The sequence below is a fragment of the Notolepis coatsorum genome (assembly GCF_963971535.1).
Source record: "Notolepis coatsorum genome assembly, chromosome: 9".
NCBI classification, from domain to species: Eukaryota; Metazoa; Chordata; class Actinopteri; order Aulopiformes; family Paralepididae; genus Notolepis; species Notolepis coatsorum.
Genome location: NC_140173.1, coordinates 24,319,770 through 24,347,757, shown reverse-complemented (window position 1 = coordinate 24,347,757; position 27,988 = coordinate 24,319,770). Strand labels below are relative to the sequence as shown.

Here is a 27,988-nt window from a genome sequence, read left to right as displayed (position 1 = left end):
GAAGAGGAGTGAGGAGGTGAGGAGTGAGGAGAGAGGAGGAGAGAAGAGAGGAGTGAGGAGGTGAGGAGTGAGGAGAGAGGAGGAGAGAAGAGAGGAGTGAGGAGGTGAGGAGTGAGGAGAGATGAGGTGTTACGACCCCTGTGAGTCTAAGGGTAAAGGGCTGGAACATAACAGTTGGTTGACAGAAAAGATGGACCACGTTTGTAAACAACAATGATATTTATTGATAGATGCAAAGGAAGCACATGTAGCTCAAGGGTGAGCCCAGGCCAAAACAACAAACAAACACCACTATACTCCAAATAAACCAATCTAATCTATGGTAAAATAAATTACATTACCTAAACTACTCTTACCTAACCAAAACAGGAGAAAACAATATCCAAAGGAAATGGCAGCTCACCCCATCTGTGCTTCCTGAGAAAGAGAGAAAAACACATTAATGATACATACAACAAAGGCAGAATATATACAAAAACAAACTATAGCTAACAATGCTCTCTCTGTGGCCATACACACACAAGGCAATTTCCACTAAGCACAAAGGCCAATAAACGAAATGCAATATTGTCAAAGTCAAGGTTACAAAATCACACTAGGCCTAGCCTCATGCCAGAGAGAGAGAGTGACTGAAGTGAGAAGCCATGTTTTAACAGGTGTGTGGTGATCCATGATTGGGTGGTGTTGATTGAGTGTTGGAGTCTGGAAAACCATCCACCAATCGGTGCTGTGCTGGGTAATGGAAGGGCAGGCCTGGCAGGGACCAATGGTGGAGGAAACAATGGCTGGAGGGAGGAAAGAAAAATGGAGAACACACACACATGGAGACACACACTGGGGAATATATACATTGGGATGTAACATGAGGCGAGACGAGATGAAGAGAGGAGTGAAGCGGTGAGGAGAGCGGAGGAGAGTAGAGAGGAGGATAGAAGAGAGGTAGAGAGGAGGTGATGTATGAGGAGAGAGGAGGAGAGAAGAGAGGAGTGAGGAGGTGAGGAGTGAGGAGAGAGGAGGAGAGAAGAGAGGAGTGAGGAGGTGAGGAGTGAGGAGAGAGGAGGAGAGAAGAGAGGAGTGAGTAGGTGAGGAGGTGAGGTGTGAGGAGAGAACTATAGACAAACATCGCAGCGACAACCAGAACCTGCAGATTCCGCCTGAGCAACGTCAGAAGTATCCGCCCCTTCCTGACAAAAGAAGCCACCAAACTCCTCGTCCAATAAACAGTAATCTCCCGCCTCGACTACTGCAACACACTGCTTGCTGGCCTCCCGGCCGCCTGAATTCTTTCCCCAATACATTTCCAGTTCCGCGTTCGCCTTCTGCGCTCTGATTGGCCACTGACGTTTCTGGTCGCGCCAATCGTGTGACGGCAAGTTCTTTCACCGGTTAAGCTTAGGCACTCTTTCGAAGTTGGTTAAGGTTAGAGTTTGTCTTAGAGCATGGCGATAGAACGCCTGCCCTGATTCCAAACTCTAACCTTAACCAACTTCGAAAGAGTTGCCTAAGCTTAACCAGTGATAAACTAGGCGTTAGGTAGTTTGCAGGCTGTTAGAGCCGGACATGGGCGCGTCACGCGATTGGGCGCACATGTCACATGACCAGAAACGTCAGTGGCCAATCAGATCGCACCAGAAACGGCAGTGGCCAATCAGATCGCAGAACGCAAACGCGGAACTGGAAATGTATTGGGGAAAGAATAGACACCTCCCGGGCACTGCCACCAAGCCTCTTCAACTCATTCAGAACGCAGCGGCCCGCCTGATCTGAAACCTACCGAAGTCGGCCCATGTCACCCCACTTCTTAGGGACCTGCACTGGCTCCCCATTGCTGCACGAATCCGTTTCAAGGCCCTCGACCTAGCATACCGTGTGGCAAAGGGAACCGCTCCCACCTACCTCCGGTCAATGGTCTCTAACTACACACCCTCAAGACCCCTACGCTCTGCATCTTCTGGTCGTCACAGACCCACTCTTATCCAAGCTCCGGGAGGGTCATCAAGGAGAAGCCGCCTTTTCTCAGTCCTTGCCCCACAATGGTGTAATGAACTGCCCACCCCAGTTAGGACAGCCGAAACACGTCCAATCTTTTGCATTCAACTAAAGACGCACTTCTTCAACCATTATCTGAAATGAAATAATAAAAAAAAAATCGAACCCTAACTAACCTTAACCTCTTCCGCCTGTGCGGCCCGTTGGCGGACCGCAAATTACATCATGTCATAAATCTATATCTCAAGACAGTTTGACAAAAGTATCGTTTTTATTTTCAAACGCATTCAAGTATAAACATCATAACCATGTCACAACAGCATTTATAATGTATATTATCATCAATACGTTAGTTTAGCAATAGGTTAAAGTGTTATTAGATAGATTTTACTTTTCGAAATGGTCTGTTTATTTCGCGAGAGGCAACCATTTTGGAAAACCTTGAACCATGGGAATTTTTGTTTTTTGCAGCCATTTTGTAGAGGACACCCATAGCTCTGGATCTGTGTTGGAATTTTTCAAAACTACACTTCCTGAAAGGAAGGAAAATGGGGTTTCAAGCGTTTAATAACTTTTATTATTCAGGATAATAAGCCACAAAACATAACGTTATTGACAAATATTGAAGCGCAGTAGTTAGTTTCTCTTCCCTATTTTCAGCATGCAGCAACAATTAGATTTGAAATTAGTTTCAAAACGGTTGCACCCTGGTCAAAAAAAAAAGTACAGTAGATTACAGTAGATTTCATTATCTGTTCTTATGCACGTCTGGTGATACTAAATCCAAATTGAACTCGCCCATTTGAAAGATAATATATGTAATAATAATAATAATAATAATAATAATAATAATAATAATAATAATAATAATAATAATAATATTAATAATAATAATAATAATAATAATAATAATAATAATAATAATAATAATAATAATAATAATAATAATAATAATAATAATAATAATAATAATAATAATAATAATAATAATAATAACAATAATTGGCTATAATAAGGTAATTTATAAGCCTGCTATTCTATATTCTATAATAATATTTCAAATTGCATTGGTCCGGATGGGATAATTCAGCACTGTATCTACAGAACCTTCTGTTTAATCATTTTCCCTTTATTAATTTCCTTAGATCTTTTGTACACATGATCTCAAGAAGGTACTGCACGAGATCAGTGGTAGTTCTTCATGTCTGGTCATTATTAGCATGGTGTTATTCACTGTCAAAGATGCAAAGAAAAATCATAATTCATATTCTCCTTTGTTTCATCACAATTTAAGCAAGCCTAGTAATAGACACAATATTTCTGACACTGGGAATACATTCACTGAGGTCCATAGATGTCCCTAGATAAGTATATGCAAATAGCTTGTAGAAGTGGAGCAATATTCCATTTACTTAGGTATGTATTTTAGGCAGATATTCAGAAAATTGGCTCCGGGCTTAAGAGGTTAATGTCATGCACTTGTCCTAATAAACTAACCTACACTGTAGCACTCAACACTTTGATGAACAGTGTTACTCAGCTGATAGAGTTGTGCCCTTCCTGATGACTTGTCGTACAGAACTTGTAAGTCGCTTTGGATAAAAGCGTCAGCTAAATTACTAAATGTAAACGTAAACAACAGAGCTAGGGCTAGGATGAGGTATAATGAAGGTTACCCTATAACCCTAGTTATATGAATTATGGCGAGCACTCTGCCTACTGGAACTATCCCTTTAATCATATACTATCATGAAAACTTTCACCCATGTGTACGCACCCACCTGCCTGACCATGCCCACATCCGCTCATATATAAGCGGGGTCATGGCCATACTACCAGCTCCTTCCCCAGTCTTTCACAGCCGAAAAAGGAAGACAGTGGGGTCCTCAGTGAGTCAAAGCAGAGCGCTCACCATAATTCATATAACTAGGGTTATAGGATAACGTTCGTTATATTTCATTTATGGCTTTGTGCTCTGCCTACTGGACCACAAGAGTGGAGCAGAGCGGAAAGCTCGACAGATGTACCCGCTGAGGCCCCTACAACCATCAGAATAACGGGGAGGATCCGGGCCCCCCGGCCCCCCCTAGTGAGGGACGGGAGGGAGACCAGACCCAACTGTGCGAAGAGGGTTTAGCACCTCAAACGCACAGGGTGAGCAGACTGTGGGACTTATTTTCGTATAGAAGGGCCCACGACTACTCGGACGCGCATCCCGCACGCCACCAGGGAACGGACGTGAATAAAAAAAAAAACGTCACAGCCCCCAACATCGCGGGGTCGGGGTAAAAAAAACCCAACCCCGTGGCAAGGCCGTAGCAGCGGGGCACGGAGGAGGTCCCAGCCCCATGTGACATCCAGGGGGCTAGGACCCCCTGAAAAAGAGGCCTGGTGAGGTCAACGAGGCCGCGGCATCGGGACCCCACCAGACGGTCACTGGTGACACCACCCCCCACATCGCCAGCGTATCGGACAGGGCCTAAAATAGGTGAAGGCCTTCTCCCCCTAGCACGCCACTCCGAAGCGCTCCCAAGGAGGCTTCTCCGCCACAATGTCTTGGGGCCAGCTGGCGCGCCAGGGAGACAACCCTCCAAGGAGGTTGATCCCTCAATCCAGGTCGACAGGTCCCAAGAGTAGAACTCGACCTGCGCCGGAGCACTGTGGACTAGACAGGCGCCTAAGGGGCCTACTGTAAGAACAGTATCCCGGCGGAAAGGGTGTTTGGTATGCCGTGCACCATGTCACAATCTCATGGGGCCACGAACCTCGTGGAGTCGGAGTTAGCCAACTCCGCCAGCGAACAGATTCCACCACGAACCCTGACCCTGCCAATTTGTTAATCCTGCGGGGTTGAGGTTCAGAGAAAGAGTTTGACACAATTGGCAGACGTCATGAAAGATGCGGGTGCATACTCTCGGGCAGCCGGGGTCAGACCCGGGCTCAACCTGAGAGTCGACTCTGCTACCAACACACCGGAGAGACAACCACCCCCTATGTTTACTAACAGAGAGTGGTTGCTCCCTTAACCCACTAAGAAACCCCAGAAACACAACTGCGTGTATACACATGCTATACAATGCAGTTCAAGCGTTTCAGGTTTAAAAAGGGTTAACCCAGGCCACAGGTCATTGAGGGGGAGGCCCGACCTGGGCCTGGAGAACCGGGACCTACACAGGGATGCATAGAGGAGTTGACAGAAGCAGCTTCCCCGACAGCCCCCTACCATCCCCGGCTCAGCAGGGAGGGAGGGGTGAAATTAATGGAGAAGGACCACCCACCTAACATTGTCCAAAAAAGTACAGTATGGACCAATGCACACCACTGTTAAGGGCAACTCGTAGTGACATCTACATGACACACACATTCATGACATCAACGTCTGGTCCGCCCTGGCATTTTCCCCCCGGAAAAGCTCAGGGTCCTTCGGGGTACCAGAAACTTGTCTGCGCCCTGGCGGACAACGGGTTAAACTGATCCGGTCTGGCATGACCAGGACAAGGCCCCTGCCCTTGTCACGCCGCCGCCCCCAGTCCTAAGAGGGGGTATGTACGCGTGTCGATCCAAAACATCACAGAGGGCGCCACCAAGACGGTCAGTATGCAAACGCACTGCACCCGGTGGCCCACCTAACGGGCATGAAACCCTGCCAATGTTTGATCTACTCCGTCATCTCCCCCCGGATATGCACGCGAGTCCTCAAGTCTAACCTAGTGCACTGGCGCTCGGTAGAGACAAAAATCTCCTTCCCAGCCGACCGCATAAAAAAACGCTATTTTTATGATGTTGGGCAACCAAGGCGCGCCGGTCCCAAAAAGCGGATTCAATCATTGAAAAAACACCCTGGGCCAGCGCTGATCGGTCTCGTAAGACCACACGCTGATTTCATAAAACAGCGTGTATGCTCGTAAAGAACCCGAGAACAGTGACTGTGAATTTCTAACAAGAAAGAACCCCACAATATTTCCCCTTGCTGTCTGGGACGAGCAGCAGGAAGCCGGTCTACAAAAGACACAGACAGGGGTCCTCACATGACGAGACTGGGAATAACAACCGCGTCAATTCTGCTCTTTATGTATGAGGGGAAGACAGCGGTTTTCCCAGAGAGACCTCAACGTGAGTAAAACAATTGAAAAAGGTTCATGTAACACATTGGACTAAGTACAAAATGGCCCAATATACACTACTGTTAGAGAGCAGAGCAGAAGGACCAATAGTCACGACTGCATCGCATCATCCATCCTTTACAATGGCAGCGGTCTGTAGCACAGGCCCTGTAACTCACGGACATGTCTCTTGGCCAATAATAAATACGTGCTTGTGACGTCTTCAATGGCCTCTCGAGCCTGGGAATAAAAACCGTGTCAATTCTGCTCTTTATGTAAGAGGGGAAGACAGCGGTTTTCCCAGAGAGACCTCAACGTGAGTAAAACAATTGAAAAAGGTTCATGTAACAATTGGACTAAGTAGACTTAGGGGCCTTTCTCACTCACTCATTCTGTCCGTACCGGTCCGTACCGGTCCGTACCGTCCTCATTCCGGGTCAGAGTGCGAACTCCCCCCCCCCCCCCTCTCCCCCCTCTAGTTTGTGTACACACTGCAGTCTTGGTTCGCTTTGGGTTCTGTTTACGGTTTGCCTTTTGAGCGTTTCCGCTTGCCGTAGGCGATGATGTCACGTTCGAAAATGTAAACAGGAAGTGTCTTAACACGACTGCGGACTCTGGATGCTGATATAAAATGAACAAATAAACCAATAAATATGAAGTTATATTTGAACCTCTGTTGTCAAGCCTTGTCAATATAACCCACCCCATTTTATCACGAATGGATGGTGTTGTAGAGTCCGCTTTTGAGCGTTTTGCAGGGTTAACGATAGCGCTAAGCTAACGGCTAACGCTAGTTAGCTTAGCCTTTTACTAGTAACATTGCTGCATCGATTATATTGAATGTCATTGATCTACTGGTCGACCACGGCTGACTGGTTGGGCACCACTGGTCTAATAGAAATAAATGCATTCGAACAAGAAAGTATAGTATACAGCAATGGCTAACGCTAAGCTAACGGCTAACGCTAGTTAGCTTAGCCTGTCCAGCAGCTAACATCCCATCGCTCGTGGCAATTATATTACATGTCATTGATCTACTGGTCGACCACGGCCGACTGGTTGGGCACCACTGGTCTAATAGAAATAAATGCATTCAAACAAGAAACTAATGTATAGAAATAGCATGGCAAACAAAAATTGCCAGGCCTAATGCGAGCCAGAAGTGCTGTGCTTTGTAAACGTGGCTTCATGTTTTCATCCACTGAGCTGTGAGGTTCCACATGCTTGTTTTTGGTTGATGTCTGAACTATCAAATTGCCCATAAATATCGTTTTTGTGTGTATTGTCCAGTGTGGTTGGCCCAAAATTCAAGCAAGCATGACAGTAACGACGTTGTGTGTGTCACGCCCTCCGCTCCCACTGGCCCGATTCCAAAACCACCTAATCCAACTGTCCCAGGTTCAGCGGGGGGTAAAACGAATCAGCGCGGTTCGATCTCAAAAAGGGGTGTGTCCGTCTGGGTGAGAACACTCCCCCCCGTGCCCCGGGGCGGTGATTCGATCCCAATACCTGAGTGAGAAAGGCCCCTAAGACTCTCTGAGGAGAAGGCTAAGAGGGAGGCTCTGAAACTCTCTGAGGAGGAGGCTCTGAAACTCTCTGAGGAGGCTCTGAAACTCCCTGAGGAGGCTCTGAAACTCCCTGAGGAGGAGGCTCTGAAACTCTACGGCGGAGACCCTGAAACTCTCCTTGAGGAGGCTCTGACACCCTCTGAGGAGGCTCTGAAACTCCTTGAGGAGGCTCTGAAAACTCAAAACGGCCCAATATACATTACTGGTAGGGAGCAAAGCAGAATAACCAATAGTCTTGACTGCATTGCATCCCCTCCTTTACAATGACAGCGAGGCCCTGTAACTCACGGACATGTCTCTTGGCCAATAAGAAAACACGCCTGTGACGTCTTCAAATGGCCGGGGGAATCCCGTGTCCCATCTACTAATTTGGTGTGGGAAACAGGGAAATCCCCCCCCCCCCCCCCCACGTGACGAGGGAGAGAAAAACACCCTCGTCAGGGAGACTGATAGGTAGAAAGGCACAACCTCCCGGGGGGAGGCTTATTCTGTCCACCCCTCAACACCTCACCCCTGATACGACACCCATAAAAAAGCAGAGCCGTGACACCAGTTTGCATAGCGCGCTACATGAGAGCACATACTTACCTAGAGTAAAAGCTTTACATCATGCGCGCCAGCCACAGCAGATCGTTTGTGTAAAAAACAGGTTTTATTTCACAGCTCTGGCTTATGTGTGAAAAACTTGCTACCCACTATTTTTATCATTACCCTTAACACTTTCAGTGCCCAGCAGGGGGCACACATTTAGTGCTTGAATGCCCACCATCCACTTCAATGTTAGCATTAATATTGCCTAATCTATGTTTTAAATTATGTGTCTAATCTGCCTGTCGCTTATCAATGACTCATTTTCCAGTCAACATTGTCGAAGCGGATTGTTTTTTTAACGGTTCATTTCCGTTTTATAGCATTTTGAAAAGCCCTCGTTTTCAAGGGGGGAAAATAATCCGTGATAAACGCCCTGTACTGTAATATTCTAGAACGTTGTAATTTTTCGGCCTATTTATGAATCGTTTTCAAATAAACGCTAGATTATCGATAGTATATGTGTACGTATGCACGCTGGTGCCGCGCGCTGAAAATCTATTCTCTTAGTTCCTGATCGCTCGCACATTCAAACAGCCATGTCACATATAGGGGAAAAGCTTATATCTCCGTGAAAACTGGTCTGATTATCCTAAGACTGGTAAAATAGATTCCTTACCTGAGATCAGACGGTATCCAAATGGATTATTCCAATTCCTGATCGCCATTCCAAAAATCTATCCTTTTATTGATCCAACGCGTATACTGTAAAACACATATTACACGCTGTGCTGAGGGTCCACAATGAATCTGATCGGCTCCGGTTACATGCGTGAAGTAAAATGTGTAAAATGTGGATTCCGGAGTTTTTTTTTCTCATCCATTTTCATTGAGTCCAATCCAAAAGGGTGCATTACCATCTGGGAGACGATAGGGGGCGCTTTTTTCACATCTGAGCGCCTGGTGGGGCTGGTTTACCAACGTAGACTCGGTTGATGAAATATGAATTCAGATCGCTAATAAAAAAAATAAAACGAGAATTCTTGTGATGGGCATTCAGGGGGCGGGTTGATAACCCGAGATATCTCGTGATGGCCATTCAAAGTGTTAAGCAAAGAAAACATTTCAGACTAAAGAGAGAGGGACCAAAAGGTCCTTGGTTCATATGCCACATATGTACAACTCTGTGAGCTAACACCCAGACCAGTAGTGGACTCAATGCTACGTTTACCTAAACGTATTACATGAAAACACACACAACTCTCATCATTCAATAAAACCCAAGTTCACTTTTACTCACGTAAGAAAGAACGCTGTCTTAAGTAGAGAGAAAGACATACGCCTTGGCTACGTGTTAGAACTACAGGCCTTGCCCAGTTATACACAATAGCAACCAACGCAAATTTTTAGAGAAAACTGCACAACCTCAAGCAAGAAGGCGCCCCCAGCATTTGTAGCTGTGGGTTCACATGGCACACGTGAAGTAAACACACGTTTTGTTAAACAAGAACATTGTTATTAACCAAAAACATTTGGGGGGGGGGGCATAGTGTAACGTGTCCTACCTGACCCCCGGATGCAGGATGAATGGCCGCAACAAATGGCGGGTCCACCACGTTGACAAGGCCTCTTGCTGTGGCAACAGCTGGAGCCTCGCTCCGGCGCTTCGCCCACATCCTGCGGCCGGCCATGGTACAGAGATGACGCAGAGTGTTCAGGGCCCGCTACCTCCCCATGGCTAACGCCAACAGTTAGCACAAGATAACGGCTAACTCCAGGCTGACGGTTAGCACCAAGCTAACAGCTAGCCTTTACAGGCCCACCGTCGGCTCTGACCAACTGCAGCTACCGGCTAACAGCTAGCTCTTACCGGCCTACCGATAGCCACCGGCTAACGCAGCAGCAAGCTAACGGTTAGCTCTCACGGGCCCACTGTTAGCTAACGGCTACTACTGAAGCTGTGTAATGTGAGGAATAGCGATGCAGGCCTGATCACTTCAGACAGCCGACTGCCTCTTCTTTAGCCCAAAGAAAAAAGGCGGCAGACAACACCCGTCTCTCTCACAGGACGGCGTTATCAGAGATACCCGCTTGGAACCGGCTGTTCTGCGGGGCCGCGAGCCTGCGCAGCCGACCCCGCACAACTGACACACCTGAGGCCCGCGTCGCAAGACACCCCCCACCAGAGGCCGTCGGACCAGCCGACTGCCTCTCGCGGCAATAGTATCCAGCTGCACAGCCGGAGCGCAACGCTGGCTGGGGAACTGCCCAGCGACGCGCACTCCCCAAATGTGAAACACCGGTGGAGGTCAGAATAATCCTCCAGACTCTCCGGTGGTGACGACATTATCCGTTCTCTCTCCCGTAAATTAGTGATAGAGGGAGAAACAAAAGACAATGCCAACACAGGTCCTATAACTAACTAACTATTTTAAGCACTAAACTTGAAGCGGTGCTATACAGTGGTGAAAGTAGGGAAGGAGCTGGTAGTATGGCCATGACCCCGCTTATATATGAGCGGATGTGGGCATGGTCAGGCAGGTGGGTGCGTAGTTTGCGTACCCGTGGGTAAACGTTTTCATGATAGTATATGTGTCACCTCACAGCGCTTTATGTCAGATCTCTACATTTTCATTTTTCAGATTATTCCAGATTGCTAAAGTACATAATCTAAGCTTTCAAATGATGTGTCATATGTTGAAATCTGAGAATGTTTTGAACACGATGTGCTCAATTATAACTTCTAAAACTGGCTGTGTTCTAGATTACCTAAGAGGTGAAAAGGTGTCTCAAAGGAAGGCAACTTTTCACACTTCAGACAGTTTCAACTGGGCGTCAACAAACCCCCCTCCAGCAACGCCCCTCACCTGAATAACATTAACATAATTAAGTGCTGCTGAATCAGAGTTCTCTCTCCTCAGGACCCCTGTCTCTCCAGGACCCCCTATCTGGACTGTATAGGACTGTGAAGCTATGTACCCCCCCCCCCCCATGCTGCTTTGACACCAGAATTATTGTTAAATCTATGTCACAACGAGAAAAAGCAACAAAGTCCTCACTCAGTGGCATGGGCCTAATGTTATGTAGCTCTGCAAGCTGCTTATGGGCCATTCTCTGATGCATAAATAATAAAATAATGTATGATTGAAGTGATGGATGTCAGTGTCACAGTTACACATACACACAGTCCTCATATCCCTCCTAGTTACACACACACAGTTATCATATCACTCCTAGCTACACATACACACAGTTATCATATCCCTCCTAGCTACACATACACAGTTATCATATCACTCCTAGCTACACATACACACATACCTCATATCCCTCCTAGCTACACATACACACAGTCCTCATATCCCTCCTAGCTACACATACACACAGTTATCATATCACTCCTAGCTACACATACACACAGTTATCATATCCCTCCTAGCTACAAATACACACAGTCCTCATATCCCTCCTAGCTACACATACACACAGTTATCATATCACTCCTAGCTACACATACACACAGTTATCATATCCCTCCTAGCTACACATACACACAGTCCTCATATCCCTCCTAGCTACACATACACACAGTTATCATATCACTCCTAGCTACACATACACACAGTCCTCATATCCCTCCTAGCTACACATACACACAGTTATCATATCCCTCCTAGCTACACATACACACAGTCCTCATATCCCTCCTAGCTACACATACACACAGTTATCATATCACTCCTAGCTACACATACACACAGTTATCATATCCCTCCTAGCTACAAATACACACAGTCCTCATATCCCTCCTAGCTACACATACACACAGTTATCATATCACTCCTAGCTACACATACACACAGTTATCATATCCCTCCTAGCTACACATACACACAGTCCTCATATCCCTCCTAGCTACACATACACACAGTTATCATATCACTCCTAGCTACACATACACACAGTCCTCATATCCCTCCTAGCTACACATACACACAGTCCTCATATCCCTCCTAGCTACACATACACACAGTTAGCATATCACTCCTAGCTACACATACACACAGTCCTCATATCCCTCCTAGCTACACATACACACAGTTATCATATCACTCCTAGCTACACATACACACAGTTATCACATCCCTCCTAGCTACACATACACACAGTCCTCATATCCCTCCTAGCTACACATACACACAGTTATCATATCACTCCTAGCTACACATACACACAGTCCTCATATCCCTCCTAGCTACACATACACACAGTTATCATATCCCTCCTAGCTACACATACACACAGTCCTCATATCCCTCCTAGCTACACATACACACAGTTATCATATCACTCCTAGCTACACATACACACAGTTATCATATCACCCCTAGCTACACATACACACAGTCCTCATATCCCTCCTAGCTACACATACACACAGTTATCATATCACTCCTAGCTACACATACACACAGTCCTCATATCCCTCCTAGCTACACATACACACAGTTATCATATCACTCCTAGCTACACATACACACAGTTATCATATCCCTCCTAGCTACACATACACACAGTCCTCATATCCCTCCTAGCTACACATACACACAGTTATCATATCACTCCTAGCTACACATACACACAGTCCTCATATCCCTCCTAGCTACACATACACACAGTTATCATATCACTCCTAGCTACACATACACACAGTTATCATATCCCTCCTAGCTACACATACACACAGTCCTCATATCCCCCCTAGCTACACATACACACAGTTATCATATCACTCCTAGCTACACATACACACAGTTATCATATCCCTCCTAGCTACACATACACACAGTCCTCATATCCCTCCTAGCTACACATACACACAGTTATCATATCACTCCTAGCTACACATACACACAGTTATCATATCCCTCCTAGCTACACATACACACAGTCCTCATATCCCTCCTAGCTACACATACACACAGTTATCATATCACTCCTAGCTACACATACACACAGTTATCATATCACTCCTAGCTACACATACACACAGTCCTCATATCCCTCCTAGCTACACATACACACTGTCCTCATATCCCTCCTAGTTACACATACACACAGTCCTCATATCCCTCCTAGTTACACATACACACTGTGCATGTTATGTAGCTCTCCACCTTGCTATCTGAAACAATAGCTATCAATATAACGTTATATAGCTAGCTAGCTAACGCTAACGTTAATGTAGCATGAGCTCGTCGTAATAACACAATAAACGTGACATGGTTGGACTTGTGGTCGGCAGAAAAACTTGGTGTAGTTTTATCAAAGATGCGGAATTGTAAACATGCTACTGTAAACATAAACAAACATTCTTAAACTTACCCATGCAGACGCATCTCGACCGATCTCATAGTTAATTCCGTTGAATAGCGCGGTGTTTTCACCGGTGAGCAGAGACTGAATCAACTGGTTTAACAAAGTTCCTGTACTCGTTCATTAGATCCAATGCATTCATCTCTTTCTGATCCAGAGTGCAACCAGCTGATGATAATCCCATTGAAAGTGTAAACAGCCAGTGCGTCGCTTCAAACACTCCCCCAATGTAAATCTCTGCGGGCTTGATTCACATGCAAATACAGTAATTACGCCCCCGTTTCATTGAAATAAAGTCCGTGAACAACCTAAATTTAAACACAGGTTTGACACTATTTTAGATATTCTAACTGTTCGTTTTTATAGTAAACAAGTACTTATACATTCAATTTATAATAATGTGAAGAAAAGAAAAAAACACATAAAAAAAATAAAATAAAAACTCTAGAACGTCTAGCCGAGAAGGGGGTGGGCCGAGTTGTGGTCACTAGCGCTGCCAGGTGACACATATGATTAAAGGGATAGTTCCAGTAGGCAGAGCGCAAAGCCAGGTACAACTATAGACTAACAACAGAGCTAGGAGAGAGGTACAACAATAGACCAACAACAGAGCTAGGAGAGAGGTACAACTATAGACTAACAACAGGTACAACTATAGACTAACAACAGAGCTAGGAGAGAGGTACAACTATAAACTAACAACAGAGCTAGGAGAGAGGTACAACTATAGACTAACAACAGAGCTAGGAGAGAGGTACAACTATAAACTAACAACAGAGCTAGGAGAGAGGTGCACCTATAAACTAACAACAGAGCTAGGAGAGAGGTACAACGATAGACCAACAACAGAGCTAGGAGAGAGGTACAACTATAAACTAACAACAGAGCTAGGAGAGAGGTACAACGATAGACCAACAACAGAGCTAGGAGAGAGGTACAACTATAAACTAACAACAGAGCTAGGAGAGAGGTACAACTATACACTAACAACAGAGCTAGGAGAGAGGTACAACTATAAACTAACAACAGAGCTAGGAGAGAGGTACAACGATAGACCAACAACAGAGCTAGGAGAGAGGTACAACTATAGACTAACAACAGAGCTAGGAGAGAGGTACAACTATAAACTAACAACAGAGCTAGGAGAGAGGTACAACGATAGACCAACAACAGAGCTAGGAGAGAGGTACAACTATAGACTAACAACAGAGCTAGGAGAGAGGTACAACGATAGACCAACAACAGAGCTAGGAGAGAGGTACAACTATAGACTAACAACAGAGCTAGGAGAGAGGTACAACTATAGACTAACAACAGAGCTAGGAGAGAGGTACAACTATAGACCAACAACAGCAATGTTATACTTCAGTTATACTTCAGCTACAGCTGTGTAAGACTGCACAAACACACACACATGCATGCAAGCACACACAGTTCCAACTGTGATCTGTGCTACTTTGTGATTCTCTCTGGTTTCCACTTGCTCTCTTTCTCACTCACACACACACACACACACACACACACACACACACACACACACACACACACACACACACACACACACACACACACACACACACACACACACACACACACACAAACAAACAAACAAACAAACACACAAATATTTGCGTACATGCACACACACACACACACACACACACACACACACACACACACACACACACACACACACACACACACACACACACACACACACACACACACACACACACACGCGCACAACCCTACATAACTATATGTGCCAACAGTTTCTCACATTAGTACACAAATTAAGCCAGATGTATGGTAATGTTACTATATATAGACATAGAAAACCAAAGGTTTTGGAACATTTGCATTAATAATAAGGGAATGTTTGGTTTTAGAAATTCACATAATAATGTACTTCTGACATGTAAATGATAGGTTTCTATGCAAAGCATAATATTAAAGAGCACACATCTCTTGGACCTCAGCCATTTTAAACTATAAATAATTCATCTATTTTAGATATAGGCCATGTTTGAAAGAAAACACTTTGACATACAGTAGTGAATATAATAATAATATGGACTATAATAATATAGACTAAACGACGAGAGACTGCCAGGCTGATGGGATATGAAGGTTATTTCAGAATGAAAGAATGGTTATATGTATTGTGTTCTGAACTCTGCTCTCAGGTGAAGAAAAGAGCACTGTTGTGGAAAAATGAATTGTCCCGCTTTGTGGATTAGAGAGATTGGTTTCTATTGAACTGCAAACACACAGAGAAGAGGAGAGGAGAGGAGGATATGAGAGGGGGAGGAGATGAGAGGTGAGGAGAGGATATGAGAGGAGAGGTGAGGAGGAGGAGATGAGAGGAGTGAGGAGGTGAGGAGTGAGGAGAGAGGAGGAGAGAAGAAAGGAGGAGAGGAGAGAGCTTTGTGGATTAGAGAGATTGGTACCTGAACTGAAACACATAGAGGAGATAATACAGAAGAGAGGAGATGAGGCGAGATGAGATGAGGACTGAGGAGGTTCTAAGTGAGGAGGTGAGAAGTGAGGAGGTGAGGAGTGAGGAGGTGAGGTGTGAGGAGAGGAGGAGAGAAGAGAGGAGAGGAGTGAGGAGGAGAGGAGAGGAGTTAGAATGTGATGAGTGAGGAGAGAGGAGGAGATGAGTGAGGTGGTGAGGGGTGATGAGAGAGGAGGAGAGGAGTGAGGAGGTGAAGGGTGAGGAGAGAATAGAGGAAGAGGGGAGTGAGGAGGAGAGGAGGACAGGAGTGAGGAGGTGAATAGTGAGGAGGTGAGGAGTGAGAAGGAGACGTGTGCGGGTGAGATAAAAGGAGTGAGGAGAGGAATGAGTGAATAGGAGAGGGTTGAGTAGTAGAGAGAGGAGGGGTGAGGAGGAGTGAGGTGGGGTGAGGAGAGGATGTGAGGAGGAGAGGAGTGAGGTGGGGTGAGGAGGAGAGGAGTGAGGATGAGAGGAGGTCAGGAAAGGAGTGAGGAGAGGAATGGGGAGGTAGGGAGGAGAGGTGTGAGGAGGAGAGGAGTGAGGATGAGAGGTGTGGGGAGGAGCAGAAAAGAGTGGAGTGAGGAGAGGAATGAGTAGGTAGGGAGGATAGGAGAGGATGAGTGAAGAGGAGAGGAGAGAGGAGTGAGGATGAGAGGAAGGGAGTGAGAAGAAGAACAATGAGGTAGGGAGGAGGGGAGTGAGAATGAGAGGAGAGAAGAGGAATGAGGAGGAGAGGTGTGAGGTGGTATGGATGTGAGGTGTTAGGAGGAGTGAGGAGGAGATGTGTGAGGAGGAGAGGAGAGAGGAGGAGAGGAAATTAGTGAGGAGAGGAATGAGGCGGTAGGGAGGAGAGGATGAGTGAAGAGGAGAGGAGAGATGAGGAGATATGAGAGGAGAGAGTGAAGTGGTGAAGTGTAATGCGTGGGAGGTCACACTACCTCCACCATTTCCCTCCCTCGCTGTGCAGGCGCCCTGACCGACCTGTAGGAGTCGCTGTTTACAACGACCAGATTACCACCCACCGGATTCCCTCCCGTTAAAACAGGTAAAAAAATGGACTTCCGGTGAGAGGCAAGCGAGATGGCTGCTTGAAGTTCTAGCTCCAGATGTTTCAAATAACCTCTCCAAATTCTGAAGAAAAGCGAAAACAATAGTGAAATACTCGGAAATTTGTGAGAGGGGATAAACAATGAGTCGAAGGAAATTTTTTTAACAGGAGACCATTAACTCATTGGGCGCAACGCCCTTTCCCCATCTGTACTCAATGGCGCAAGCGTTATTGACCATTTTAGCGATGTTTGCATACCCATCGTGTGTTCTGTATTATAGCTAATAGTATGGCTCATTTGACAGGCATTGTTCATAGTCCATCACTGACTAATCAGTTAATTTCTACATACTGTAGTTTGTGCGCTATTACACACTAAACATCGCACCTTTCCAAAATAATGCAGTATTTTTTCATAGATCGCGAGATATGACACGTTATATGCAATATGCCCAAATAGTTCTTGTTGATCGCCTGAAACCCCAAATACTTCCAAATCAAAGGTATATACCATGTGCATATGTGTCTTCACAAAATCATCAAGGGGGGCGGGGAATGTTTTAACTAGAAACTGCGATCGTGTTTGTCGAGCATGTTTTACGTCCGGTAAAACACAACACTGTGATTGGTACAGAAGCATGTTTGACGATAAAAAAATACCAGCAGGTTACCTAAGATAGACCTTACCTCAGTCAGAAAGTACTCCAAAATGAATAAATCCCAGTCGATCCCATGGCGATCGCAATTACTTGTGTATATTGGGCATGGATACCATACGGGAAAGAATAGATCTGAGGCACCAAATCTTCCACCGATTGCTATGTTGTGATCCACTCCTAGGCGGAAACAGCACAAGACAAGCAATATCCCCAGTTCCCAGTTCAAAAGGTAGGCGATACTGCCACCTGGTGAGATTCGATCGACATTGCAATTCCAACGTAGGCAGATGAGCCAGGGAGACCTAGAGAGCTCCGGCTGAGTGTATAGCACGGGGATCAAAGGAACAATATCAAAGGATCAAAACCAGAGAAATAAAAGAATATTATAATTTAAATTGGAACATGAAGTCCATCAATTGGGAGTTTGATTGACTAATGACTTAACAAAATTATATGAAGCAAATTACCAGCCCTTAAACATTGACAATTTGGCATAGAGCAACCATGTTGGAGACAGTGCGGCCAGAGGGAGGCAAACCACTCTCATATCTTTAGGAATTGTCCAGGTATTCAACATTATTGGCTGGATGTTCATTCTGCTATGCAGGATATATTGAGTTTTTTGTAACATACCTGAGGAATTAGTAGGACGGGACAGATATTTGATAAACATATTTTTAGCAGCAAGTAAGAAAGCGATCATGGGTTGCTGGTATCAACAAGAACCTCCAACAAAAGAAAATTGGATGGACATTATAGTTGAAATATACACAATGGAAAGACTAAGGGCTACATCCACAAAGAATGGATTGCACGGTGCAAGTTGCACCCTTACTTACAATTCATGATGAATAGAAAATGGGGGACCCTGATGTAAACAAGACGAAAGTCTTTCTCTGGTCTGCATCCCCTTAACAATTGTGTGTATTGAGCCGTACTGTATTGTACCCATTCTGCAATCTGTTAATAAAATGTTCATTCAATCAATCAATCAATCAATCTGTGCGGTGATTGATTGAATGAAAATTGAAAAAGTACTCAACCTCTTCTGTCCGAAACGACGGATAGACACACCCACGCGCACACACACACACACACACACACACACACACACACACACACACACACACACACACACACACACACACACACACACACACACACACACACACACACACACACACACACACACACACACACACACACACACACACACACACACACACACACACACATACAGTAGTATCCAGGTTGAAACACACACCTTGATGTCAGAGCCTCAGGTCCAAACACACACCTTGATGTCAGAGCCTCAGGTCCAAACACACACCTTGATGTCAGGCCTCAGGTCCAAACACACACCTTGATGTCAGGCCTCAGGTCCAAACACACACCTTGATGTCAGGCCTCAGGTCCAAACACACACCTTGATGTCAGGCCTCAGGTCCAAACACACACCTTGATGTCAGGCCTCAGGTCCAAACACACACCTTGATGTCAGGCCTCAGGTCCAAACACACACCTTGATGTCAGGCCTCAGGTCCAAACACACACCTTGATGTCAGGCCTCAGGTCCAAACACACACCTTGATGTCAGGCCTCAGGTCCAAACACACACCTTGACGTCAGGCCTCAGAGCAACTACTGCAGTGACTTTTCAATTGCAAAGGTTTCAAGGACAGAACTCACCCCGGTCCTTAACCAGCTCTACATTTGGTGATCACAACAGGACGGCTGTTTCTATTGCAAATCACTGGTGGTCGTTGGTACAAACTACACCATGTGGTAGAATGACCCAAGTCGTAGAAGGAGGCACCATTCATCTTTCTGCACTGAAAGGTGCATTTGAGACCACAGTATGGCAGCTGCACAGGGCTAAATAGTGACACTGTCGATCCCCGGAGCAGCCCGTGCCTTGCTCAAGAGCAGCGTATCAACAGTGGTTGTCGATAATGTTACTCATTCAGTCACCCCACCCATATATTTCCCCCCGCTGTACTAGGGATTTGAACCGGCAACCTTCCGATCACAAACCCCACCGCTCCAGTCGCTCTATGGGCTTGCGTGGGCGGACCTAACGGGCAGATGCACTGGGAACAGAACACTGGAGCCAGGATACATTATTCACTTTGATGAGAGATAAACAGCTCTGAGGAAACTAGTTTGTGTGTCTTTGTGCCGCGGTGCATGCAGCAGTGTTGTGGTTGTGGGCCATTAGACTGCGAACAAAACCCCCCAAAACAAAACAAAACAAGACATCAAAAACATCTCTTTCTCTCATATCTTTTTCTCACTCATTCTTTTTATGTATGTCTCTCTCTCTTTCTCTTTCTCTTTCTCTTTCTCTTTCTCTCTATTTCTCTCTCTCTCTCTCTCTCTATTTCTCTCTCTCTCTCTCTCTCTCTCTCTCTCTCTCTCTCTCTCTCTCTCTCTCTCTCTCTCTCTCTCTCTCTCTCTCTCTCTCTCTCTCTCTCTCTCTCTCTCTCTCTCTCTCTCTCTCTCTCTCTCTCTCTCTCTCTCTCTCTCTCTCTCTCCCTCTCGCCCCCCTCTAACCTACTTCTATCTTTGTAGAATCAGAAACACTTCATTGACCAAATACAATGACTATACAGGACTTTAACCTAATTCTAATTCTCTTTCCTTGGCCATATCCTTGGTTCTGGAGTCGCCCTCGACTGGGTTACTGCTCGGTTCGTCTGATTGAGCGGTATCACCGTGTCTGATGGGTGAACTGACATAACCATCGTGTCCGCCTTAACACTTTGAGTGCCACTCACGAGATTTCTCGTTTTTTTTAATAGGTGGTTGCTAGCCACTCACGAGATTTCTCGGAATTTTTTATTTTTTTTAGCGATCTGAAAAATGATTGCATCACCCGAGCCTACCCGAGTATAGCCGAGCGGCGCCGGCGATCACTGTGGAAAAAAGCGCCCCCTGTCGTCTCCCAGATGACATAAGTGATTTTGGAATGGACTCAATGAAAATGAATGGGGAAAAAAATCCGGTACTCCACATTTTCCAGTTCACTGATCCAGCTGGGGTTACCACAGTTCATTCTGGAACCTCAGATCCCCGCTGATCATGGAGATCTACAGTATCGCGTTGGATCCATACACGTATCGATTTTTTCGAATGGTGATCAGGAATTGGAATATACCAGTTGGATACCATCTGATGTCAGGTAAGGACTCTATGTTATCAGTGTTAGGATAATCAGAGTAAGTTTGATGAAGTTATAAGCTGTTTTGTGAAATGTCTTCTTTCGGTTTCACTGTAAAAGTCCGTGAGGAAATCAACGGAGCGATTATCCGTGCGCGGCCGTAATGTGCTTGCGTGCACGTATAATATTGATCATCTAGCGTTTATTTGAAAACGATTCATAAAAAGGCCGACGAATATCAACGTTGTGGAATATTCCACTAAAAGACGATTTTCATAGAATGCTCCAGAATGAGCTGTTTTTTATATCAAAACGGGGGCTTTTCTAACTGCTCTGAAACGGAAACGACGCGATAAAAAAACAATCTGCCTTGACAGCACTGACTGGAAAATAGTCTTTGATAATGCGATGGGCAGATTAGACACATAGCCATAATTTAAAACATAGATTAAGCGATATTAACGTTAACATTGGCGCCGATGGTGGCATTCAGCCGGTAAAACGGAAAACCAGGCGTTGCGCTCAAAGTGTTAATACCGTACATCTTTTCTTGATTTAGTTGTAATTATCTTTGGAACGGTGTGAGAAAAAACAAGACATCATTCAGTGTATTTCCTCAAAGGGAAACCGAAACCTAAGTCCTTTATGTGTGGGGTCGCGACCCAAAGTGGGGTTGCGGGTAGGTGACAGTGGGGTCACGCATTGGCAAAAAAAAAAACTCAGATAGAGTTTTTCCACCCGGCAGCTGTGTGTATTTGCCATGTCTCGCCCCTTCATCAATGGAGGCCAACACATGTATTCCAATACACATCTCACTACATCCTGCGCATGTATAATCGCGGGAGGGGGGTCTAGTCTTTTGTGTGTAACCTGGACTTACAATAGATAGGTTTGTTGTCAGAAGCATTGCTGGTTGGCTGCGATGAAATGGGCTCTGCGCATAACCAGCTGCTATACCACACTGAAGTGAGGTGGCTATCTCAATGTTAACTCGGAGAAGAAGCACGGATTTTCCTTGCAGACAAAAACAACACATTAGCAGAGAAATGAGCTGATAATGAGCTGGAAACTCCGTTAGTGGCACTCCAGGATAATCAGCGGAGATTTGGGGGTATTTACTCAGCTTGATGACTTGTTGTAGGAACAGAATGCAGGAGGCGAGGGCGGTTAGGTGGCCGAGCGGAGATTGCGTTCGTCACCAACCCCGGAGCTGTGAGCTGGATTCGCCTGTTCGAATCCGGCTCACAGCTCCGGGGTTGTCACCAGCTTGGCTGGCCGTTCACACTAATACAATTGGCAGTATTAGAGGGTGGGAGAAGCTGGCGGGGTGGGTCCGGGTCGTTGTAAACAGCGACTCCTACAGTTCGGTCGGGGCGCCTGCTAAGCGCGGATAGGACCTGAGGGGGATAGTGTGATCCTTCCACACGCTACGCCCTCTCAGTGAGAATCCGCGCTGCCAGGTGAAAAGAAGCGGTGATTGGCTGGACGTGTGTCGGAGGAAGCACGTGATAGCCTCCACTCTCCCAGATGATCTGACTGTGGGGGGTAAGTGCGCAGCGACCAGGAAGGGACTGGGAATTGGCATACGACTAACATTGGGATGGGAGAAAATCGGAGGAAAATGAAGGGGGAAAAAGATCAATAAAAAAATAAAATAAAAAATGCAGGAGGCGCTCAGTGATCTTTCGTGTGACGAGCTACTGAAAGTCAAGTTCACTGGACAGGCCCTTGCAAAGTTCTGGATATCAGTCCGGAACGAGTACCCAGTGTTGTGTAATGCTGCGCTGATAAAGCGTGTCAACATATCTCTGTGAGGGCGGATTTTCAGAGTAGAAGCGGATCTCTGCCAAAGCACACGTGAACGCATTTTCTTTTCATGTTCTGGCAACATATTTTGGCTAAATATGCCTAGTGTGTATACAGAAACAATTCCATTGCTTTTGTTGATAATATTCATTAATTTCATTGATAACATAGTGCTGTAATTTCATTTTCGAAACAACGTGTGCTTTTATTTTGATATTCCTTATTTCCATGTTGAAATTACGCAATACATTAAGTGTGGGGTCGCCAAAAAAAGATCCTAAATAAAATGGGGTTGTGGTATAAAAAAGTTTGAGAACCCCTGCTCTAGACCCACAAAATAATCGGGACACCCTACACTACGCAGCCATGTGCAAAGTGGACAGGTAGGACCAAGTGGCAGCCATTTAGGGTCAAGTGGTAGGGTCAGGTGGTAGGGTCAAGTGGTAGGGTCAAGTGGTAGGGTCAATTGGTAGGGTCAAGTGGTAGGGTCAAGTGGTAGGGTCAAGAGGTAGGGTCAAGGGGGGTATTGCAATTGGCACCGGACCGCAAATGACATCAAGTCATAAATCATTCTCTCTAGACTGTATGACATAATGTTCGTTTAGTGAACATCCTAACCATGTCACAACAGCAGTCATAGTGTATATTTTCAGCAATACGTTTGTTAAAGTGTTATTATTAAAATATGAGTTCAGGAATAGTATTAAAAAGATCGCGAATTTCGACCGGAAATAAATCCGAGCAGCCATTTTGCTGTAGTCATTATGATGAAGGAAAGACTGGGCATTCAATGAGCGTTGATGTTTCGAAAAACTACATCTCCAAGGGTACTCCAGCTTTCTGGAATCAAATGACTTCCTGATTATTATTTTTTATTTATCTTATTTCTAGGGATTATATACCACAAAACTGAACGTTATTGGCATAGTTTGGAGCGCAGTTAGTGTGTATCCCTTCTGTGAACATTTAGCAACAATCAGCGTTGCAAACGGATTCAAGATGGCGGACCTGTCGCAGAAATAAAAAGCTGACTGTATAGTAAATTTCATTATCGGTTCTTTATGCACGCCTGGTGATACTAAATCCAAATTGAACTCTGTCATTGGAACGAGCGATAGATGTGCAACATCGCTATAATAAGGTAATTTATACGCCTTAGATTCTATATTCTATAATAATATTTCAAATTGCATGGGTCCGAATGGCAGAATTCAGTACTGTATCTCCAAAACCTTCTGTTTAATCATCTTCCCTTTATTCATTTCCTTAGATTGTTTGTACACTTGAAGAAGGTACTGAACGAGCTCAGTTTTATGTCTGGTCATTTCTAGCATGGTGTTATTCACTGTCAAAGATGCAAAGATAAATCATAATACATATTCTCCTTTGTTTCATCACAATTTAAGCAAGCCTAGTAATAGACACAATATTTCTGACACATGGAATACATTCACTGAGGTCCATAGACGTCCCTAGATAGCAAGAACATGCAAATGGACCTTGTAGAAGTGGAGCAATCTTCCATTTACTTATGTATGTATTTTAGGCGAATTTTTTGAAAATAGGGCTCCGGGCTTAAATACAATTCCACATTATGACGAACGCAAATAGTTTCAACGACAACAGGACAACTCACACATACTTTCTCCCTCTCTCTCTCTGCCCCCCCCCCCCTCTCTCTCTCTCTCTCTCTCTCTCTCTCTCTCTCTCTCTCTCTCTCTCTCTCTCTCTCTCTCTCTCTCTCTCTCCCTCTCTCTCTGCCCCCCCCTCTCTCTCCCTCTCCATCTCTTCTCCCTTCCTCCCTCTCTCTCTCTCTCTCTCTCGCTCTCTGCCCCCCTCTCTCCCTCTTCCTCTCTTCTCTCTCTCTCTCTCCCTCTCCATCTCCCTCTCTCTCTTCTCCCCTCCCCTATCTCTCTCTCTCTCTATCCCTCTCCCTCTCCCTCTCTCTCCCTCTCTCTCCCTCTCCCCCCCCTCTCCCCCCCCCCCCCTCTCTCTCCCTCTCCCTCTCCCTCTCTCTTCCTCCCCTCAGCCCAGAACTGCTCTGGCCTGAGGACCTGCTCAGAGTGCCTGGTGCAGGCCGAGTGTGGCTGGTGCGGGGACCCCAGCGACACGGGCCGCGGGGTGTGCATGGAGGGCTCCTACCGAGGGCCCATGAGGGCCCCTGGGGCCAGGGCCCCCCGAGACAGAGACAGGCCGAGAGACGGGGACCTGGTGCTGGATCAGTCTCTCTGTTCGGCCGACAGAGGATACAGCTGGGCCTTCATCCAATGTCCCGGTGAGCCTTCATGACTGTTGCCAGATGCCAGACCTTGTAGGTCCAAACATTTATTTTCCAGTAGATTTCATACACGGTTCTTGCTGCACACCTGGTGATAGGCCTACTAAATCCAAGTTGAACTCTGCCATTGGAAAGAGTAGATTTGGCCCGATCCATAGATGTGCAACTAGGCTTTAATAAGGTCTGATATTCTATATTCTATAATAATATTTCAAATAGCATGTGTCCGGATGGCAGAATTCAGTACTGTATCTACAAAACCTTCTGTTTAATCATCTTCCCTTTATTCATTTGCTTAGCTTTTCTGCACACGTGATCTCAAGAAGGTGCTGAACGAGCCCAGTTTTTCATGTTTGGTCATTATTAGCATGGTGTTATTCACTGTCAAAGATGCAAAGAAAAATCATAATTTATATTCTCCTTTGTTTCATCACAATTTTCTCAAGCCTAGTAACAGACACAATCTTTCTACAAAGAACATGAAAATGGACCTTGTAGAAGTGGAGCAATCTTCCATTTACTTGGGTATGTACTTTTAAGCGATTTTTTTTAAAATATGGCTCGGGCTTAAGAGGTTAAACATGATTATTAATTGATTTTGAGAACATCACATGATGACCACTGGATTTGTTTTACCTTTCTTCTCAAAATAACTGGAGACACGTGCAGAGTGCACTGCTGTGAAGGAAGGGTGCGCTTGATTTACAACAAAAGACTAAATGAAAGCAACATCGACACGCATGCACAATAATTGTTTATCTCGATTATCTGTTTGGCAAAGCCAAAATCGTAACCTTGATGAATCGCCGAGCCCTAATAGAAACTGGAAAGTTTAGTAAACCACTAAAATAAAACATTTCCACAAAACAACAACTGCAAGTGTGTGACAGACTGACAGTACGACGGGCTCCTGGGTCTCCTGGGATCACGTACGAGGATCAGGATCATATAAAACCTTCCATGAAAAAGATAAATGATGACTTTCCACCTGACAGCTGCACCATTTTGTTTATGTGACGCTGTTACACTGTTACATAGAATACATGCTGACACACACATTCTGTTACACAGCCATAGAATACATGCTGACACTGTTACACAGCCATAGAATACATGCTGACACACACATTCTGTTACACAGCCATAGAATACATGCTGACACTGTTACACAGCCATAGAATACATGCTGACACTGTTACACAGCCATAGAATACATGCTGACACACACATTCTGTTACACAGCCATAGAATACATGCTGACACTGTTACACAGCCATAGAATACATGCTGACACTGTTACACAGCCATAGAATACATGCTGACACACACATTCTGTTACACAGCCATAGAATACATGCTGACACTGTTACACAGCCATAGAATACATGCTGACACTGTTACACAGCCATAGAATACATGCTGACACTGTTACACAGCCATAGAATACATGCTGACACTGTTACACAGCCATAGAATACATGCTGACACTGTTACACAGCCATAGAATACATGCTGACACTGTTACACAGCCATAGAATACATGCTGACACTGTTACACAGCCATAGAATACATGCTGACACTGTTACACAGCCATAGAATACATGCTGACACTGTTACACAGCCATATAATACATGCTGACACTGTTACACAGCCATAGAATACATGCTGACACACACATTCTGTTACACAGCCATAGAATACATGCTGACACACACATTCTGTTACACAGCCATAGAATACATGCTGACACACACATTATGTTACACAGCCATAGAATACATGCTGACACACACATTCTGTTACACAGCCATAGAATACATGCTGACACACACATTCTGTTACACAGCCATAGAATACATGCTGACACACACATTCTGTTACACAGCCATAGAATACATGCTGACACACACATTCTGTTACACAGCCATAGAATACATGCTGACACACACATTCTGTTACACAGCCATAGAATACATGCTGACACACACATTCTGTTACACAGCCATAGAATACATGCTGACACACACACTCTGTTACACAGCCATAGAATACATGCTGACACACACATTCTGTTACACAGCCATAGAATACATGCTGACACACACATTCTGTTACACAGCCATAGGATACATGCTGACACTGTTACACAGCCATAGAATACATGCTGACACTGTTACACAGCCATAGAATACATGCTGACACTGTTACACAGCCATAGAATACATGCTGACACTGTTACACAGCCATAGAATACATGCTGACACTGTTACACAGCCATAGAACACATGCTGACTGTAGTGGCCAAAATCCTAACAGGTTTGTCTTATAACCTATTTGAATCTTCCACTTGTAGGTTGGGAAGCAGTGTCAGACTCGCAGTCGCAGAACAGAAACCACTGCACGATTTTGTTGTTCCTTTTGCTCTTTTAATGGTCCAGCAAGAACAAAACACGAAAACAATACCGTACATAGAAATAAAACAAGAGATCCCAATAATCTCAATAACAAAACAAGAGATCCTAATAATCTTAGTAACAAAAAGGTTGCGTCTGCGCTGCGTGTCAATGACAGTATTGCTGCTGCCTGCTGCTCTGCCGTCACACGCCGCACCTGTGGCTTATAGCGTTAGCCCCGCCCCATTCACCTGAGCAAAGCGCCCCACTCACTGCAACAGATAAATGTATTAATACAGATTCACAATTAATCAAAACAAATAAGCTTGAATGCGGCTCTTACACCGGCCCCTAATTGTTCTCTAGGAATCAATTACTCAAACAAAATAAAGAGCCGTAAAACTATCAACAAATTAATTTAGAAAATATAGTATATACATTACATCCCTTGTTGATGTTGAAAGAAGAACTGTTAACTTCATTCTTAACCGTATCCTAGGGCCAGAGGTTACTAGCACATAGCCTTAAGGAGGGATCTTTATGATCGCTAGGTCAGTCAAATCAGAAAAAACTAAAAACTG

At 45.1% G+C, this 27,988-nt stretch overlaps 1 protein-coding gene across 1 annotated transcript in view; it reads left to right on the top strand.

Annotated features, from left to right (window-relative positions):
* The window catches only part of LOC311234561 (attractin-like protein 1), a gene marked incomplete at both ends in the record, with an annotated part of 812,919 nt that overhangs the window by 330,686 nt on the left and 454,245 nt on the right, over positions 1-27,988 (top strand). The window contains 1 exon segment of the mRNA XM_084321810.1: positions 24,764-25,009. Within this exon segment, the coding sequence (XP_084177936.1) occupies positions 24,764-25,009 (246 nt within the window).